The following is a 19,648-nucleotide window of genomic DNA, read 5'->3' as shown; positions in this document are numbered from 1 at the left end:
AAGTGGTTAACAAGCAGTTGGGTGCATTGCGCCTTTCAGATCACTATGATCTTGTGTCCTACTATGAAAAAAATAACCAAAAAACGTATGTAATTACAGTGTCTTTCTCTCCCTTTGCTGCCTCTCAGCCACCCACTCATTATCCAATTGAAACACATCCTCTAGTATCATAGCCTCCATTATTGGCTATATATACATGTAATGCTTCAGTAGGAATTGTTCTCAGTGCTGGAGGTTCATGATGTAACTGACTGCACACACGAGACCTCTGGTAAACCCCCAAAAACACATTTCTATTAACTTGTTATTAACTAGGTGGTGTTGTTGCAGAGCAAGCACGTAGCCTGCTTAATAAGTTACTTCCAGACAAATAAAGTCATAAAGGATTTGAGAGAATCTTCCAGGGAGCAAAAGGTCAAAAAGAACATTTTGGGTCTTGTCCACCTGTTGCATTTTGGGGATGGAAAGTATTTTTTTTAAGCCACAATGGCCCTCCACCTTTCCTGTATCAGTTTCACATGAGCACAATATGGAGCCTGTCTGATACAATCAATCCTCGACTTGTTTCAGTTTCAGTCCGAACATCCAATTAAGTTGTGGACAAAAGTCAAGTCAGAAGCTTTACGGTCCAGAAGAGGACAGAGGGCCTTTCTTTGCATTCTCAAGCCAGAGGACATCTACACAGACTATAGGCTAAACTACTGGTGGCCTTACAATCACTTCCTTGGAGGAATTATATGGATATCATTACACTTATTACCTGAAAGTCTCCTGATCAAGATGAATAAATACAAAATCTGTAGCTGATTAACACTGTTTTCAATTATTTGAAAATTATAACAAATACTCTAACAGTGCTGTGACTGGATTCCTGACAAGATGTGACGACACTGCCACAGAAAAAGGTTCAGTTCACCTAAAAAAAATCTTTATGTCCATAGAGTTTTCATCAGTGTGATTTTCAGGACAGCACAGCTCACCTCCCGTGGCCCGTGTCGATTGGACTATCACAGGGAATCATTCAGATTTTAAGCCATCTATGCTTTCTGTTTGTCCATCAGTCAACCAGCCAGGTAACCACATATATGGCTGCAAGTATTTACAAGGCTCAATAGCCAATAGGCAAAGCGAGTCACAGGGCCAAGAAGTCAATATGTTTTAGCAAAGCAGAGAAGCTACTGACATCATGAGGTCATTCAGGTGTGTCCTGTTTTATCACCTGCGTCAACACATCCTGAATTAAGTTGTGCTTTTAAGTCATATGACCGCACAGCAAACATGGAGCCTTGTCATATTCCGGGATAAACGAAACACTGCACACATTGCAGATATAGGAGAAGGAATTGGACCGTAATCCCAGCAGCTCATTTCTAACCTGGGGCCTTTGGTGGATCCAGACATGCCAATTATTTCCATGCTTATTGGATCATTCAGTCCAAACCCTGGAGAAAACTGTGATCCACAAGAACTACACACCTCTATCACGAGAAAGACGCTTCATTTCAGAATCATACTCTCTTTACAGTTACTTCATGTTTACTGGAGCTCTCTGAGAGATGCCACAGGTTTACCTCTTGCCAGGAAATGCACCCAGAACCCTGCACCTTAGGGAAAATTCCCCTCTCAGACACTTCTTTTGCATGTGCCACACAGTTGCATGCTCAAAAGCAGGGTGAAGGATGACTCATTGGACGCTGTATGACCACAGGTCATGTGGTCTATGCTTCATTCTGAAAAAGGGCATTTTTAGGTGTAATAAGAGGTTGAGGCAGTGCAACCCTACTATTGTGTCCCTCTCTCTGCCGGGTCAATTCCGCCCCAGATTGACATTCACAGATTTTTCCGCCTGTTTTTTCTCTTGCATCTTAAAACAAAGCACAGACATTGTGGTGCACCCCCTTTTCCAAACTAGTGACGTCTTTCTCTCAGACCTACAGGACAGCACCACCTGATGCTGAGGTTGTAACAAACAAGATGAGCAGTCCTCCTCTTTGAGCCTCTTGCAAAAGAGATGTTGATTGTTGTGATTGTTTTTATGTCCTGGTGGTCAGATATTTGAATGTCTCGCCAGCGCACAACCTGGTAGTTAAGTCTCAGGGATTGAACCTGTGAGAAAGAGCTTACCTTCAACACACGTTGTTTTTGGATTCATCGACTTTACAATCCTTGTTATGATCTCACATCTTTCTGAAATGAGTTAAGAACATGAATGATAGCTCAGCAAAATAGATTCATTTGATTATTTTTTGGCCATATTCAAATAAAATGTAGCCAAAATAAAATACATTATATTAACAATCCATTGGCCTTTACAGTTACACCAAAAAGTAATCCTTAAACCTACTTTAATTAAATAAATTTACTTCACACAAAGTAATCCGATACTTTTATTAGTTAAACTGAGGACAACATCAGGTAGTCAGGGGTTACCACATTGACCAACAGTGCCAAGGCCCTGATGCCTATCGTTTGATTATTCAGGAAGATTTATCACATTTTTTTGACGGCTTGAACATACGCGAAAACTCACCAAACTTCGCGGGCGCATCAGGCCTGGTGAAAAATGTACGTATTCTGGAGAAATTGGAAATGGTTGTGGCAAAATGGCTCAACAGGTGTATCATGACCGGACGAAAAATATTATCGACTGTCACTGTACCAGCAATTGAAAGAGCTCCAGGTTTTGATTTGCAGATTCTCTTTCTCCTGTCTGAGTTCTGATTCCCGCTCACTTGCCTCTAGAATTATAGTTTCATCTGCCATCTTTTTCTCATTTCTCAAAAATGACCCGTATTCATTTCCTGTGTTATTTCATGCATGGCTGGGTGTTTCTTTGCATAGTCCAAGTCCTCAGCATCAGAGATTTCAGACTCGGAATCAAGACCAAGAATTAGCTCCTCATTTTCCTCATCCTGTTCTTCATGCAACCGTAAGTCTGAAATGACTATGGTTAGCTAGCCAGAAAAGAAGCTAGCTAGCTAACAGCTAGTTAGTATTGTACATATTTGTCTTTCTCACTAGTAATGGATTGTAAAATAAGACTTACATTCATCAGATGTGCAAAAGCAGCTGTATGAAATGAATGGTAGGTGTTAGGTAGTGAATACATACTGTATGGGTCATTTTTGACCCATGTGTGTAAAAGCGATGTAGAAATACAAAATGTATGTTTGTTTATAAAGTAAAAAAAGGTAGAAAAATAATGAGATATGTTTGAGAAGATATTTCAAGAATACTTATAATATTAAATGATAAAGTACATTTATTTCAAACATATAACAAAGAAACACTCATGCATGAAATTACATAGGAAATGAATATGGGTCATTTTTGACTCATGTTGTCCATTAGAAGGGTAATGATATAAAAGTGAAAAAAAATTCAAAAGGTAACAGTGGAAAAATTTAAATAAGGATTTGTGATGATCATAAACAAGTTAATTGGGGAATACCTGAAATACTGAATGATGAAATTCATTCAAAGCAAAGAAATAGAAAATAAAAACTGAGCCGAGTCACTTTTGACACATGTTGTGTATCAAAGGTGGTGTAGTGATAGTGATAGCACCACCTACTGCCAAAAGGAGGTAAGAATCGTTTGACCATTTTAATTCGATTCAGATTAAATTTTCACCCTGTGGTCTACACTTGATGGTGTGGACCGTAATGTCTGATCAGTTGTGGTGAAGTATCGATTCTTTTGAGGAAGGTCAGTTGATGGAGAAATGGCTCCATCTGTTGGCTTAATGCAGCATCAAACAACAACCTGTAAGGCCTGGAAATAATACAAGGAGGAAAACTCCTCTTTTATCCAGTTTGTTTACTACACAAGTAAAGAAAGAAAGAAAGAAAGACTCTCTTCCACTCTCATTAAATGTGTTTCAATAATGAATAATGAAATATAAATGTAGGATGAGTGCCAGCAGCATTTATTTTCTTGGGTTCCTGAGATCCTATGGTTCAAATCCCAGTTGTGTCTTTCCTGCACACAATCATTTGTGTCCCCTAAGCATTTTCTTCCACATATCTATCGATGCATTCTTAATATTTCCAATGAAATATTGATTACTAAAAATCATGTTGCATTGCCAATGCATAATTAAAAGGCGTGTATGAGAGTTTGTGCCTAATGACAGGGGAAAAAACGATTTGTCAGTGTCCTTGTTGGATTCACAAACTTAGAAAAACCTGGTGAGTGTTGAGATGATGCAATAAAACTGATGATGTCGACGAAAAGGGAAATGGTTGCATCACGACGACAGACAACTGACGATTTCGTAAAACATGTTGTTGTCAATGCATTCAGATAACTTGTGACTGAAAAGTTGTTATGTCAGGTTTTATATTTCAGCCACGACATTTACAGAACTCATGGTCATTAACAACTGCTTCGGCCTGTCGTCATCATCTAATGGAAATCAGTATGAAAAAAAGCCGCGGTCAGAATTTACATTCCTGAAACAAGGCAACATGTTTGCAATTTGCATCTGCAATGAAAATGAGAACTGTTTTATTGATTTAACCAAAACAGAGCACATTTCTCTGCCAACGCCCAAAAAGTCGCCTTAAAATTTAATCAAGCTGCACCAAGTTTCACTCACACATACACATACGCCCCCTTTTTTTGTCAAGTACGATGAATTATTGTACTGGAAATTAGTGAAACCAACAACATCCTATATTGCAATTTTTTAAGATAAGAAATTACATAACAAAACATGTTTACATAAATAAATAAATCCACAGAATCAGTAATGATATAATTAGTTCATAAAGTATGTTACGGAGCCCCCAGGTCAGGACAGTTGAAATGTTTTTTCCTGTGCACTTAGCTTAATAACTTGTGCACACAGGATTTTAATTTGTTCACACACAATTAAATTGTTCTGTGCACACAGGATTTTAACTTGTTCACACGCAATTAAGATCTTGTGTGCACAGAACAACTTGTTCACACAAAAACTTCAAATAGGTTTCTAACGACTTCCTACGCTCATGGCAATCGTGATGGAGAGAACTAGCAAATCAGGTTGTTCCTCAGCATGGACTGTCACAATGAAAAGCTTAAGGCTCTTAGAAGCTACAAAAGCCACTTAACCCAGTTGTTATCAAAGCATTAGCCAATAATACCGTTACCTTGCAGTTATTAATTTGTTCCTGCAGGAATAACAAGATTTGTATCTTCTGCGAAAAAAAAAAAAAAAAAAAATCTGCCCGAAATCTGCCCGAACAAGTCAATATCTTGACTTGTTCGGGCTCTATAGCCGCCAATGTATATGAGAGGAATAAGATTGCTGTGTAATTGGAAAGTTTTCGAACTTTTTAAGTTCTAATATAATTTTTTTATTGAAATAAGAGATTTGGGAAGTTGAGGTTTTTAGTTCCTATTTCCTGACACTTGACCTTTGACTGTGGTTCTCTGACTTTTTCCCCCTTTGAATAAACTTTATTGTGCAAAATTCACAAGAATGTTAGTGGAAAACAGCAACAGGAAAACAGCAACGAACAACATGAATACTCCTAAAAGTAAAGATATGTACTTTTACTTTATCCATGAGGGTAGAATAAAATAAAATAAAATATGTATCGAGTTACATAACATCAAAGTCAGGATGACAGGAAGTAAGTGACTGCCGCTGATTGCACGTGACAACATGATTCATACACACAGGTCCTGAGCAAACCGAAGGTGCGGGATCTGAAACACTGACATTGAACCACTTGTAGCCGCGGAATCATGGAGATCAGCCGCCTGAGTTCCAGTTTCTCCTACGGGACACAGCGCGTCGTGAGGCGGATCCGCACCTTGTTCCCGGTCGGTGTCAGGACAGAAGTAACAGAGCTGTGTAAACTGGCCGGACCAGTGGTGAGTCCTTTACTCTCATTTACAGTCAGTGTCGAATCGAATCGAATCAATAATAATAATAATAATAATGAATGATTCCAGCTAATTTCCTTTCATTTTGACTTCATTCACATCACACACATACCGCCTGACTAATGTATTTCAATTATTTCCATGTAACTTTATCATCTGGTCACATTTAATTTAAGTGTTTTCTATATGAAAGAACTTGTCAATGTCAATGTTAATTTTATTTATATAGCACAGTTAAAACTACTTGGTTGACCAAAGTGCTTCACAAGTGTAAGGGTACAACAAGAGGACAGTAACATGTAATACATCATAGTGCAAGTAGTAAAGATAAAATAGAGGTAAAATAATTAAAATAAGAGAAAATACAATGTAAGATATACTTGTGAATGACTTCAAGTTAAACTTATACATAAATATATACAAAAAACAGACATTGAATCAGATCCCTCTGTAGTTATTTGATGTATTCACATGATATGTGACCCTTCACATTGAACTTGTGTGATAAAGTATGTATGTTTGTATATTTAATATGTAATGGAAACACATAGTCATATCTTTTTTGTTGAGTGCAGATTCTGTCCCAGCTCATGGTGTTTATGGTGAGTTTGGTCAGCACCATCTTCTGTGGTCATCTGGGGAGGACAGAGCTGGCAGGAGTGTCTTTGGCCATAGCAGTAAGTACAATACAATAACGTGTAATAATGTTCTCACCTGGACTGGGCGATAAAATTATAACATTTATTATCGTATTGTAATTTTCTGCACTAGCAATATAACAATAGTTCAATATATATATATAGATCGATATATCTGTTATGATTTGTCCAAGCCCTGTCAGGAGATATAGTGATAATCGTTCTACTCCAGGTTTGTAAAATGTTTCGCTGTTGACCAAGCACAAATCAGTCTTTAAAGGTTCAGTGTGTAGAATGTAGTGACATCTAGTGGTGAAGTTTCATATTTCAGCTGAACTTTTACAAAATATTTAGTTTGTCAAGCTTGGACTGTAAACAACATGTCTGCCTCCGTAGAGAGGACCCACTACGATGTAAATATTAAAGTATTTAAATATAAAGGCCCATTCTAGGGTGAAGAAAACAACAATTTGTACAAACTAGATGAAACACACTCGTGAAAACATCACTAGGATTATTTCATATTCAATTTCTGCCAATAGATCCCTTTCACCTAAATCTTACACACTGAACCTTTTAACTTCACAGAAATAATTATGTGACATTCATTTTGATAATTATCGGTATCGACTGCTATGAACATTTTTATCTCAATAACATTTTTGGCCGCATCGCCCTGCCCCAGTTCTCACGGTGAAAGTTCAACCTGCAGAGCAACAGAAAACAACCAACCACTGTTTGTGTTCTTCAGGTTATCAATGTGACAGGTATATCCATAGGATATGGTATGGCATCGGCATGTGATACACTGATTTCTCAGGTATGACTCTGACAACCTGACACATATTTATTCTTAAGTATTGTCACTAGTCTTTAATTTAAGAAAATGATTAAAATAATAATAAAAAAAGATAATAATATCCTCCTCCTCCTCTCTGGGTTTAGACCTTTGGGAGTCATAACCTCCTGAGAGTCGGGGTCATCCTGCAGCGGGCCATCCTCATTTTGATTCTGGCGTGTTTCCCCTGCTGGGCGATCCTCATCAACACGGAGCTCATTCTGCTGGCGGTCAGACAGAAACCAGAGGTGGCCAGGTCAGATAGTCTCAAAGTACACTGCCCTCCCCACTGCTCATTATTTCTAGTTGAATTTGATGGATACTCTGTCTCTCTAGGTTGGCTCAGCTGTACGTCAACATTTTCATGCCAGCACTTCCTGTAAGTATGTCTTATTATGTTCATACTCTTTTTATTTTAGAAAGATCAGTGCACATTGATTAACATACATGTAAATGTGACCAGACGACTAATGTTAAATATTAAAAATGCGTTCCAAACTCTGAACTAACCGGTTTCCCAATGACAAACATACCTCCACAAATTAACTTAGTAAAATACCTGTGGGTTTATATTGCACTTGAGAAGACTGCTTCCAGATCTTAGCGCCATGATCATTTTATCTCAACATGATCATTATTGGACGTTTGACCTATTTAGACTTGTCTGTCATCTTTTTTGATGTTAGTTGTTTGTTCTATTTCTTCTTCTTTACTCAGGTCTCTCTCGACTAACGAGAACTTGAACTCAGTTACATTACCTTGGTGAATACAGGTAACACTGACGGTGTGGAGGGGTGGAACATGACTCATGGTCCAATTTGGTGCAGCCTGATTGATGTTGTGCCATAATGCATCAAACGTGATACCATAAAATGGTGTGCCTTTCGGCATTCAATAAATTTGGTTATCAAAATAAAATATTAGATATTAATATTTTATTATTAATATTAAATAATAACTTTAATTGATTAAAGTTACCTCGGGGCACCACCCTTCAAAGGAAGGGAAAAGATAGCCAATTTATTGATTAAGTCTCATAGATTAAGGTTCTAACTACAAATTTTGGAACTCTGATTAACAATTAAATTAATAACTATAACCAAAATTACCATATAGATAGTTAGCTAAGTTGAAAGATATGGGGTTCTTGACAGTGTAGAGGTTGGCGAAATTCACTTATGCAACATTAATAAAAAAACATTTGTGAAAGAAAAACATTTATTATGAATATAATAAAGTATAAAAACACAAATTACTAACGGTCTAATTGCTAAACAAAGATAGGTATGTGCGTGTGTCTGTGTGAGTCAGCGTGCTTTCAAGATGGTGGCTGGCCCAAGAGATAACACCCGTCCCCCACCTATTGGAATGTTTACGACCTGTAGAGATAATGAGGTGAAGAGTTATGCGTGTGTCTGTGTGTGTGCCAAATTAGAGGAAGTTACTAGATTGGATGCAACGAAAGACTGTGAAGAGCATAACAGACTAACATTACTTTCTCAATAACTTGTACCCAAAATATCACAACACCACAAATCAAACTTATAAACCTCACACAGAATCGAATAAACAGTCTTGCTTAGCCTAGTATAATTATTAAGCCCAGATGTGTTACCAGTCCGTGGAAAGGGGAAAAAGGAAGTTGCTGTGCAGTTCGCAGTTTTGTGTCGTCTTGCTGGTTTCGGTTGAGTTCAGTTGCTGTTTGAAGTTCTTACAGCAGGACATCGAGTCGCTGCTTGAAGGGTTGGCAGAGCTTGGAGTGCGAAGAGGTTTCCTTGGTAAGATGAGCTGGAAGCTGCACCTTTGTGCTCCTCTCGAAGAGTTGGATGGGAAGAGAAGATGTGAGCTGGAGAAGAGGCTCGACAGCCTTCCCTCCTGTGGAAGGATCGTAGGAAGAGGATGAAGAGGCTCGACCGCCTTCTCTCCTTGGAGGGAGTGTAGAAAAAGAGCTCGAGAAGCTGGAGAACCTAGCTTATATTGGCCCGGTGACCTCATGGGGTCCAGAGTGACCAATGGGAGTTGAAACCTGTGTCCCTGGGGGGGGTTTCCACCCCTCTGTGTGAAGTTGATGCCCTCTGGGACATTGAGTTCCTTGCTCTGGTTTTTAATGGCCCCTGGGAGACGGAGTCCTGGAGGGACATGCTGCTTCAGGCTTTGATGGCACATGTAGGCCGAAGTGTGGTTTCACACAAAACCATGGCCCAACATTGAATTGAAGGGGACGGTTGGGCCTTGGCGGAGATATGTGCTCTGCTGAGTTAGTTTTATAATGTGTTTTTTTTATTGATTTCTTATTAATTATGAATATCTTTATTGTTTTCTATTTCCAGGCTACATTTATGTATTCATTACAAACCAAATTTCTACAAAACCAGGTAAGTCTGTTATTATTCAACATTAAATAACTTCTTGATGAGCTTTTCTGAGTCTCTATGAAGGAGGCCACAGAGTCTATGATATCAAATATAGAGGAAGAATTCTATTAGTCAGCCCTCTATTCATTTGGCCTCAGTGTGGCTCTGCAGGCAGCATACTGATGTGACATTAGAGATTAATACTCTCTCAATTCAGATGGTAATGAGCTTGAGGCTGCCGGAACGTTTCCATGTCAAGGACCTTAAAATAAATATGTAGAAAACCACAAGCCTCCATTTGGAGCATGTGTTTGATTGGTTTTGTGTTTTCTGATTCGGTGAATGAAGCCGTTGTTCAGTAGATTCTAACATCTCACAACAGCGTTCTATTTAATAGTTAAAAAAAATGGTTCAGCCCCAAAGGCATCAGGATGTATCAAGGATTTGTTAAATTATACATCTTCTGTCTGGAGAAGGGAGGAAGACACAGTAGGAGAAAACCACTGAGGATCTCCGACAGTCATCGTAGTTTCTCACTTTCTGTCATTGTGCGACTAATGTGTGGTATTTTTCCTTCAGGGCATCATATGGCCACAGGTCATCACAGGATTTGTGGTCAATCTCTTCAACGCTCTCATTAACTACATGGTGCTCCACGTATTCAATATGGGAGTAGCGTGAGTAGCATTCCTTGAACATGACTCATTCACACTCATCAGCACTGGAAGCGTCACATGACGAGGATCACACCATGAAATCCTCTTTTTACAGCGGCTCTGCTTTGGCCAACACTCTCTCCCAGTTCCTCATGGCTGGACTTCTCTTTGCTTACATCATGTGGCAAGGTCTTCACAAGGCCACCTGGTCAGGTAGGTACATTTGAATTGGCAGGAAGTGATCCTGCATAAAACGAGAGGCTCCAGTGGTTTCCCTCAGCATGTGTTATAATGACTTATTAAAGCCAGGACCAAAACTCAGAGGAACAGAATAAAGCTGCTGCTCAGGAGGCAAACGAAAATACAATTTTATAGTAAGAAATGGAAGAGAGTTTTAATAAAATATTTAGAGCTGTAGTTACAAGTCTGTAGTTATTGGATATCAGAAAACAAAAAGCTTTTCAGTGCTTCTTTGACAGTTCAAGGTAAAAAAAATACTATGTTGATAAGAAATATCTAAAACACAACATGGTGAAAGTTTAGTGTGGTTCTTTAACTTGGAGGAAAAAATTCTAACGTGTTGACTTGAACAAATTCAAATTTTTACATGGAGAACCTGTTAATGGAGAAAAATTATTGCGATTTTCCATTTTTAACACCCCGTAGGCATAAACTACGTCGTATGACCTGAAGAATTATATTAGTTCTTTTTTTGTTTGCTCTTCATTGCTTAATTTTCCAGTTTTTATTTGAAATGCTGGTGTATTATAGTATATTTGAAATCATGAGCCTGAACATAGAAAGAACAATGAATGAATAAAATATGGTCGTTGTCCCCAGAAATGACACAAAGACTTTATTTAATGGTATATTTTTCATATTCTCAGTGTTTCATGACAGTTATTCCTCAACATTGTTTGAAGTAAAGACAGTTCACCTTGTAAAGATACAGACAGACCGACAGTTTGATGAATTTGAGTTTCTAATTGATTCACTGTTGGACTACACAGGCTGGTCCAAACAGTGCCTGCTGGACTGGAGCTCGTACATCCACTTGGCCGTGCCCAGCATGATCATGTTGTGCGTTGAGTGGTGGACGTATGAGATTGGAAGTTTTCTGGCAGGTACTGATCACGGATCACATTGTTATTTTCGAATCACCTGAAGTGAATGAGGTGAAGTGGGTCTGAAATCTAACAGCAGCTTGTCATCGACAGGTCTGATCAGTGAGGTGGAACTCGGCGCTCAATCGGTCGTGTATGAGCTGGCAAATGTTGCATACATGGTGATAAATAATGAACATACATCAAATTGTTCTTGTGTATTCATGCAGTGCAACTTCATATTAATGTTGTATTTTGTTTTGTTTTGAGTTCCCATCGGGTTTTAGTGTGGCAGGCAGTGTAAGAGTTGGAAATGCTTTGGGAGCCGGACAAACCGAGCAGGCCAAGCTGTCTGCCAAGATGACAGTTATCTGTGCAGGTCAGTTAACACTCTAACAGAATCTAATCATATTTACTTATATCCAGTTAAATGTGTATTTAAAGATGAGATGTCACCTAAATTCTTGTTATACAATTCTAATTTGAATCACAAATCACAATGTTACTCTGCACCACAGCGTCAGTGTCTGTGTGTCTGGCGATTGTCATCGGGAGTCTGAAGAATCATATCTCATATGTTTTTACATTTGATGAGTGAGTATGTTTTTGTCACCAGAATTCTCCTTGCGTGTAAAATATAATGTGTCACATAAACACATACAGTGTGAAGTCAGAGGGAGATAACATGTGTTAAATGACCTTTCACCATTTTGTGAGTCATTGCCTGGAAAGAAAACTGTGAACTTATCTCCATATTCTGTTAGATATTTACTTGAGGTGAATGTTTCTGACAAGTGGCCTCGTGCTTGGCAGCATCACTCGAGAATAATGGCAATGAAAGTAAATATTAAGATAGGACGGAACTGCACCATGTTCAGAAATAATACACGCAAACCTTTCCTACAGAGTCAGACACAAATTTCCAACGTTTTCTTCTTTACCAACAGACAAATCAGGGAAAGAGTCGCTGATGTCATATCCTTCTATGCTCCGTTTGTTCTCCTGGATGCAATTGCAGTAAGTTTCCATCTTCCATTACGTCAGGATCTTGCCAAACACACAGGCGTGTTTGGCAAGTCTAACCGCTTGTATGTTTTTATGTTTTTTGTGACTAGGCTGCCTCGGGTGGCGTTATACGAGGAGCCGGTAAACAGAAAGTTGGGGCTATTTGCAACTTTATCGGGTTTTATTGCATTGGTTTCCCGATCGGCGTGCCACTGATGTTTGCAGCCAAATTAGGAATCAAGGGTAAGATTACAGCAGAGGTGTTGTTTAGCCTTCTGCTGCTTTGTAAAACATTGTTGACTGGTGCTCCTTACAGTTTCTGTTTTTCTTTTAAGTATGACCTCACCGTGGCATCAACATTTGTTTGCTACTCTTTTCAAGCCGCTAATTTTTTTTTATAGGTCTGTGGACAGGCTTGTTTACATGTGTGTCCCTGCAATCCATATTTCTCATTTTCTACCTGATAAAATTGAACTGGACTAAAGTGACAGTCGAGGTTAGTATGCAGAGGTAAATCTTTATAAATTATAAAAGGCCCTAATGCAACTAACTTCTCTATGAATAAAATGTGTGTTGTTTTTGTTTTTCCCTCCAGGCTCAAGTCCGAGCGGGGGTGATTGAGAGCTCCACAGAAACAAGTGAGAGAGATAGTGCAGCAACTTCACCATTTTATATTGTTATTGAAAAATATCAGCACTGGAAACAATCAGAAGTCTGTTTAGATGTAAATTCACGTTGTAAAAACTGGTCACTACTATTCTGCTGGAACTATATAGTCATTATCATTGTATCTCTGCTGAAGAACACAAATAACAAGATAAATTGACACAAACCCAGTCTTGCTCGCTGAAAATAGTAAAAATGCTTCAGGCAAAGTTTCAGGCGATGTCCTTGAATTGGTAATTGCAAATAATTTGTGCTTGATAAATTATTCAAATGGTTGATCAACGAAACAAATATTGACTTGGCTTAATCATTTGAGTCATAAATACACAAGTAAAACGTTCAGCAACTAGCTTGATAGATTCATCACAGATTCCCTCAAGTTAAAATTCTCCATAACCACCATTATGGCTGTAATAAATATAATATATATATAATATAGTCATAATATACCATTTAGTATTGCTAACAAGTGTGAGCATATGCTGTGTATTTGACATTAGCAAGTAAGCTGGCTTAATCATTTATAAACAGCTGTCTACTGTAAAGATTTAAAAAATATATCATTTAAAACTGTTTATTTTACATTGTCAATGAACAGTTTCATGCAAATATCAAGTTTTTTTTCTTAAAAAAGTTTAAGATAGAGTTTGATCATTTTAAAGTCCAAGCTGAAATGAAAGTGTGACGTGTGTGTGTGTGTGTGTGTGTGTGTGTGTGTGTGTGTGTGTGTGTGTGTGTGTGTGTGTGTGTGTGTGTGTGTGTGTTTGTGTGTGTGTGTGCGTGTGCAGGTCAGCAGCCAGATGATCAAACTTACTACCATGACAACACAGACATGGTGGAGCTGGTTGACATGAAGATGAAGCTGAGTCACCGGGCTGCGGTTCTGCGAAGGGGGTTGGTTCTAGCCGCCATGCTTTTCATCTTAGCTGCTGGGATCATTATGAACCTACTGATCACCAAACTGCTGACATGAACCCGAGCAAAGACTGTTGAGCAGTTGACCAGCTCGGAGAAACTCGTCAGCCACCAGCTCAGCGTGATGCAGATGTTTGCAGCGCAGGATGTCAGGGCAGGACAGCAGAGAGGCAGATGTGAAGATGAGCACAGAGCTGAGAGAACGAAGAAGGCGAAATCTTCTCCAAGCGGAAAAAGACAATGAGTCAAACCAAAGAGGGTTTGAGCACCTGTGTGTTTCTAGCAATAAACAGAAACATCGAGGTGAATTTAAACTCTCAAGGTCTGTCTGACTCTTCATTTGGGAGCAACGCGGTGGAGAAGATTTGATCAGGAGTGTACGTAGTATTGACCAAGTCCATAGTATAGTTGGCAATTGTAGGCAGTGTCTCTGGTAAGGGCACAAGGAGGTGCACACTCGCTCCCACAGCCAGAAGCCCAACTGCTGCCAGCATAGTGAGGCCTCGTCTGAGCACCAGCTGGGTGGTGGAGAGACCACCTCTGTTGTGCTGCAGCACCACATGTCCCCCTTGTGTCTCAGTGCTCCCGTCATGGCCCCCGGGTCTCACAGACGTGTAGCCATGCACAGGCTGGGGGGAGAAAAAATAATATTCTCCATGACTTAATTGTGTGAGATCATACAGAGACCAAACACTTTTCAGTTACTTACGTTGTCATTACTTGCTGTGTTGTCACCCGCGGCATCTACATCAGCAGTTGCCCTTAACAATGTGATGTGAGTGTTTTTCTGAGCTCGAATCACCGTCTGAAAGATTAAACCCAGTTTTCAAGTACTCGTGATCTCACGTGTGAAAAATGTAGAAGCCTCTGCAAGCACAGTGTCTCAGTAACTGACTTCAAGACCAAATTCAGTGTCCCTGCGTTCAGTACCTCTTCGGTAATCTTCTCCCAGTTCAGCTTGAAGATGACAATGATGTAGAAGGTGGATTGTAAAATGACACAGACCAGCAGCCCCAGCCAAAACCCTGCAGAGAAAAAGATGGATTAGTCAGTTATATGTACACAGCAGGCTTCATTAAAAAAAGTTTTGTGTTTCATGCAATTACCCAGAACTCCCAGCTTTGCAACGAACATTAGAGTAGCACCAAGTAAAAGGCCTATGCAGTAGTATCCAATGAGATTAGCCACAGCTGGTATCTTCTGTTTGCCCGCGCCCAAGAAGATGCCGGTGCACACACACTAGGTTGCAAACAGAAAATATCTCTGATTATGATGCGCTGTCACTCCACTGGCCTCCATATGTTTGGATAAATGAGCATGTAATACAAATGTATGTGCTGCAGGATAAAAACAATTCTCACCACAAGACCATCGAAGAACTGAAGGAAACAGTACGCGTTCATCAAGTGGGAGACCAGATTTATGATCTTCCTGGAATCAGGTTTATAATTAACATCTTTTTATCCCGCTAAGTCTTTATGTGCAGCACCAGCACTTGAACAGTCACAGTAAAGTGAGCGAGGGTTAGTTTGGAGACTCACTCATCAGAGGTGAAGACGAAGCCAATCACGGATTTAGTGGAGCAAAGCACCAGACCCTCAACGACTGCAATGCTGCCTGAAAGAGAGGAGCTGTGAGATCCGTCAAACAGCAGAGACACAAAATAAAAATAGATTCAAGATGTTTATTATTAATGTTAAGTGTCATCGTGTGGGAAAAGAAATTGCAGGGAAACTCTTGTGAGTAGTTGTGAGTAGTTGTGAGTAGTATTAAAGGACAGAACAATGTTAATAACAAGACGAACACACAGAATAGATTACAATGTATATTTAAAAAATAAATGTGCAATAATAATATAAGAATACTCATCTCGAGGACAATGAAATAACAGTGAGAACAAAAACTGACCTGCAAGAGTGAGGGAAACCTTGCTGGTAAGAATTGCCCTGGCACTGTCTCCTGCACCGAGAGCGTTACCCACACGGGCACATGCTGCAGCTTGAATACCCAGAGGGCACTATGGATTCAGCATTTCAGTTAAGGTATGAAAAAAGCATTTTCTCCTGATAGTGCTCATAAATTCAATGAATCTGAAAAACAAACTTAAGTTCACATATGAAAACAGTTTTTTTAATTTGAGAATGTAACACTCTGACTGCAGAATCGGTTAAAGTAGCAGTAGTTACCATGTAGGTTATTAATGCAATCATCATCACAACATGTTGCGCTGCCAGCTCATCTTCACCCAGCATTCCTGATCATCAGAGACAAGGAGGGAATCACATCCACGACTCAAAGTTTAAATCTGCTCCTATGAAACAGAAATGAAAATAAATGGATTACCTGCAAAGAATCCCCCCAGGTCATAAACCCACCACTCGAAGCACTTCATCAGTGTACTGGGAATGGCCAGTTTCATAAAGGAGCCCCATTCCTGCAGCGATTCCACAGACCAGCCTGCAGGGGGAGAGACACACTCACTTATACAGAGAGAAAACAACCAGTGTCCACTAGCTGATCGTGGATTATTGATGATATGATTACAACAAGACTGCTTGACACACAAAACACCTAATGACATATTCTACTATTACTTTTCTTATATATAAATACTTTAAACATTGACACATTTTCCCTTTATGTTACAAACTGTTTCTTCTTATCAATGTTGTAAAAATGTTGTTGATATTCTCAGTTTCATGTTGCATCTATTGCACTTCTGTCCGTCCTGGGAGAGGGATCCTCACATGTGGCTCTCTCTGAGGTTTTTAAGTTCTGATATAATTTTATTCTTGTTGAGGGTTAAGAACAGAGGATGCTGCACCTTCTTAAGCCCTGTGAGACAAATTGTGATTCGTGAATATGGGCTAAACAAATAAAATTTGATTGATTGGAATATGACTGTCACTCACCTCCCCATGTGTTCACATGCATCTTCTTCCACCGGATGTAAGCAAACAGAAACACACAGATGTAAATCTGAGAGAGTGTGTTGGCTGCAGCAGATCCACTGTAACACACACGCACACAGATGCAGGGATGTCAGTGTGTGTAATCATGTTTATTGAGATTTAACATTTTGACTGATGTGTGAGTACACCTACCTTACCTCCAGATCCAGCCAGTGAAGAAAGACGTAGTTTGTCAGCACGTTTGCTATGTTTGCCAGAGCAGCAGCATACATTTGTGGCAATATTATACCCTGAGTACACAAACACCAAGCAACGTGATTACTGCCACTTAGAGCTTTCCCATCAATACCGAAATAAGATGATACAGAATGAGCACAGAATTGGTTTAGGACATCAATGCACCTGGTTCTGGAGATAAGAAACTTGAAGATGATGCAGGAACATTGCCTGCACAGAAAGATTGATTTATTTATCATGCAGAAAAAATTAAAACTGAAAATTAGATGGATTGTTGCATAAAGATGAGAGACTCACAGGTACAGCAGGGAGGAAGGCTGTGATATACAGCTGGGCTATTCTGAAATCAATAGGCTGTATTCAGTTCAAATTAAAGACAAGAAACAAACAACATGCAGGCTTCAGCTTTTATTAACTAATTTTGTTCCTTATTGATCAAAATTTAATAATGCAATTAATATATATATTTGCAATACATGTCAAGTCAAATTTTATTTGTATAGCCCATATTCATAAGTCAAAGTTTGCCTCATAGGCCTTAAAACCTCGACACGGGTTCCCCCGGACAGACAGAAGAGCAAAAGGCACTTTAAATATTGTAAATCATTAAAATACATGAGCAGAATTCAAACTGCTATTAAATTGAGATATCAACTGATTTAGCAGAGGTCAATGGGTCAATATTTGGAATACTATACTATACTATATTGTGTTTAAAGATTCAGTCAATCTGTGATTTGAATACAGAGATACTGTTTGGTGAAGTCCAGAGGATGATGTCTCAATTTCTAACCTGGCCACCTCAGGGTCCTGGCCCACACATAACAGGATGGGCTGGGCGTTGAGCAGCAGACCCCAGCAGGGCAGACAGAACAACAGCAGGATGATGATGCCCCGCTGAAGGATCACCCCCACCCGCAGCAGGTTCTTTCCACCAAATGTCTGCACAAGATATTTACACTTTCAAGGAGGGGAGTCAGAGGTCGGTGGAAAAAAACAAAAACAAAACAAGCAAACAGTGAATTCTCAAAATGTATATCCAGACCTGAGAGACCAATGTGTCACATGTCAAGCCCAGTCCATATCCTGTTGCTAAAGAGGTGATATTAATAGTCTGAAATGAAAATAAAACATGCTTAAATTAGTTTGATGTAGAATTCTTCATGTTTCTCGTGTTGGCCTCCACACCACAGCACTGCAGCTTACTTACAGCAGAGGCTAACCCGTAGCCAGCCATCACCTCATTTCCCAGACGCCCACAGAACATGGTAACCACAAATGGAAGGAGGTAATTGAGGATTCGAGAGAGAAGCTGGAGAGACAAGCAACGACATGGGTTAAGTGTTTTAATGAAACCAGCTCTATCATCCATCTTCAGTCGTCCAAATCAGCAAGAGCAGCCCGAGCCCACACGGTCGCTAAGGGGTAAGTAAACTGTGCCGGTCCTTACCAGAGGCCCCGTCATCCTCAGAACGTGGTAGAGTTCCTCTCTGTGGGCCTGGGGAACCCACCCGCAGCAGAAAAGCTTCTTACTCAACCCGCCCATATCTACCACACAAGATGCCAACGCAGCTCCTTCCATTAAAGTGTCTGTCCGTGATCTGTCTGATGAACTTGTCTAAGCTGCTGTCAGGGATGATGAAAAGGATAGAAATCATGTGGTGGCCACAGCCTCCCTGGCAGTGAGCCAAAGCCAGCTGAAACAACAGAGATCATGAGAGAGGGACAAGAAACAGGCCTGCAATCAAAACAAAGACGATAAGATGTTGGACTCGGGAGCAAGAAAGCTTTGATTTGGGTTGTTTAAAGTCTAAAATAAACTATTTTCAACCTCTAGTTCCTCTAATTGTCCCATTATCAGATTTTTTCATCACTACAGAGAGAAAAAACATTTTCAAATCTATGGCTAGAAATGGAACCAGAAATAAATATTTATATAATTAAAGGTTCAGTGTGTAAGAATTAGGTGAAAGGGATCTATTGGCAGAAATTGTGATGTTTTCACTAGTGTGTTTCATCTAAATTGTTGTTTTCTTCACCTTAAAACTGCCCCTTTATATTGAAATACTTTATATTTACATAGGGGCGGGTCCTCTCTATGGAGGCAGCCATGTTTTTTACAGTACCCCAAAGTGGACAAACTAAACACCTTCTGAGTTTTTATGACAACTGAAGGTTACCACAGGTTCTCTTTTATGTTTGGAAGGGGAGGGTGAGGTGAGGGGTATTCAGCTGCAATATGCATCTTCACCACTAGATGTCATTAAATTCCACACACTGAACCTTTAACGTTCATATGCCATTTAATGATAAGCTGCACTTTGTCTTATTTTAATCACAGTAAAACCACCACTGAATATAAAAGCACATGATGATTCATGATTCAAAACACAAAACATAATTTCTTTCTCAATTCAATTAGTTAGAAAGTCTTTTCACGTGTATAC

At 39.5% G+C, this 19,648-nt stretch overlaps 2 protein-coding genes across 5 annotated transcripts; one reads left to right on the top strand and one right to left on the bottom strand.

The window, feature by feature from the left end:
- Positions 1-5,631: 5,631 nt before the first annotated feature.
- slc47a3 (solute carrier family 47 member 3) lies at positions 5,632-14,366 on the top strand. Of its 3 annotated transcripts, XM_034604627.1 has the most exons (17): positions 5,635-5,865; positions 6,453-6,554; positions 7,267-7,335; positions 7,461-7,609; positions 7,690-7,732; positions 9,684-9,728; positions 10,287-10,384; positions 10,479-10,576; positions 11,374-11,487; positions 11,581-11,648; positions 11,737-11,845; positions 11,985-12,060; positions 12,414-12,483; positions 12,582-12,714; positions 12,873-12,967; positions 13,067-13,109; positions 13,926-14,366. In XM_034604627.1, exons 1-17 carry the CDS (start codon positions 5,737-5,739, stop codon positions 14,108-14,110), a joined length of 1,626 nt encoding a protein of 541 aa, XP_034460518.1. In that variant the 5' UTR covers positions 5,635-5,736; the 3' UTR covers positions 14,111-14,366. The 3 variants fall into 3 exon arrangements, 2 of the variants coding, with proteins under 2 accessions (XP_034460519.1, XP_034460518.1); XM_034604628.1 differs by lacking the exon at positions 13,067-13,109 and having other exon boundaries at positions 5,632-5,865; positions 12,873-12,981; positions 13,926-14,055; XR_004615857.1 differs by lacking the exons at positions 11,985-12,060; positions 13,926-14,366 and having other exon boundaries at positions 5,632-5,865.
- LOC117772975 (multidrug and toxin extrusion protein 1-like) lies at positions 13,893-18,983 on the bottom strand. Of its 2 annotated transcripts, none has more exons than XM_034604626.1 (17): positions 18,652-18,983; positions 18,412-18,513; positions 18,247-18,315; positions 17,995-18,143; positions 17,499-17,541; positions 17,367-17,411; positions 17,157-17,254; positions 16,965-17,062; positions 16,396-16,509; positions 16,239-16,306; positions 15,961-16,069; positions 15,594-15,669; positions 15,414-15,483; positions 15,159-15,291; positions 14,983-15,077; positions 14,777-14,857; positions 13,893-14,681 (listed from the first exon to the last, which is right to left on the bottom strand). In XM_034604626.1, the coding sequence occupies exons 1-17, from the start codon at positions 18,781-18,783 to the stop codon at positions 14,370-14,372; spliced, it is 1,794 nt and encodes a 597-aa protein (XP_034460517.1). In that variant the 5' UTR covers positions 18,784-18,983; the 3' UTR covers positions 13,893-14,369. The 2 variants fall into 2 exon arrangements, with proteins under 2 accessions (XP_034460517.1, XP_034460516.1); XM_034604625.1 differs by having other exon boundaries at positions 14,762-14,857; positions 18,652-18,982.
- Between the last annotated feature and the right edge of the window lie 665 nt (positions 18,984-19,648).

Source organism: Hippoglossus hippoglossus, chromosome 13 (assembly GCF_009819705.1).
Source record: "Hippoglossus hippoglossus isolate fHipHip1 chromosome 13, fHipHip1.pri, whole genome shotgun sequence".
NCBI lineage: Eukaryota > Metazoa > Chordata > Actinopteri > Pleuronectiformes > Pleuronectidae > Hippoglossus > Hippoglossus hippoglossus.
This window is presented reverse-complemented; position numbering and strand designations above follow the sequence as displayed.

Coding starts and splice junctions, on each gene's coding strand:
- slc47a3 (XM_034604627.1), top strand. CDS start 5,737: ATGGAGATCAGCCGCCTGAGTTCCAGTTTCTCCTACGGGACACAGCGC. Junction 11,488..11,580: donor GATTGGAAGTTTTCTGGCAG/GTACTGATCACG, acceptor TGTCATCGACAG/GTCTGATCAGTGAGGTGGAA. Junction 12,715..12,872: donor AGCCAAATTAGGAATCAAGG/GTAAGATTACAG, acceptor TTTTTTTTATAG/GTCTGTGGACAGGCTTGTTT.
- LOC117772975 (XM_034604625.1), bottom strand. CDS start 18,783: ATGGAAGGAGCTGCGTTGGCATCTTGTGTGGTAGATATGGGCGGGTTG. Junction 18,144..18,246: donor GTGACACATTGGTCTCTCAG/GTCTGGATATAC, acceptor TATCTTGTGCAG/ACATTTGGTGGAAAGAACCT. Junction 17,255..17,366: donor TTTCTTATCTCCAGAACCAG/GTGCATTGATGT, acceptor TTGTGTACTCAG/GGTATAATATTGCCACAAAT.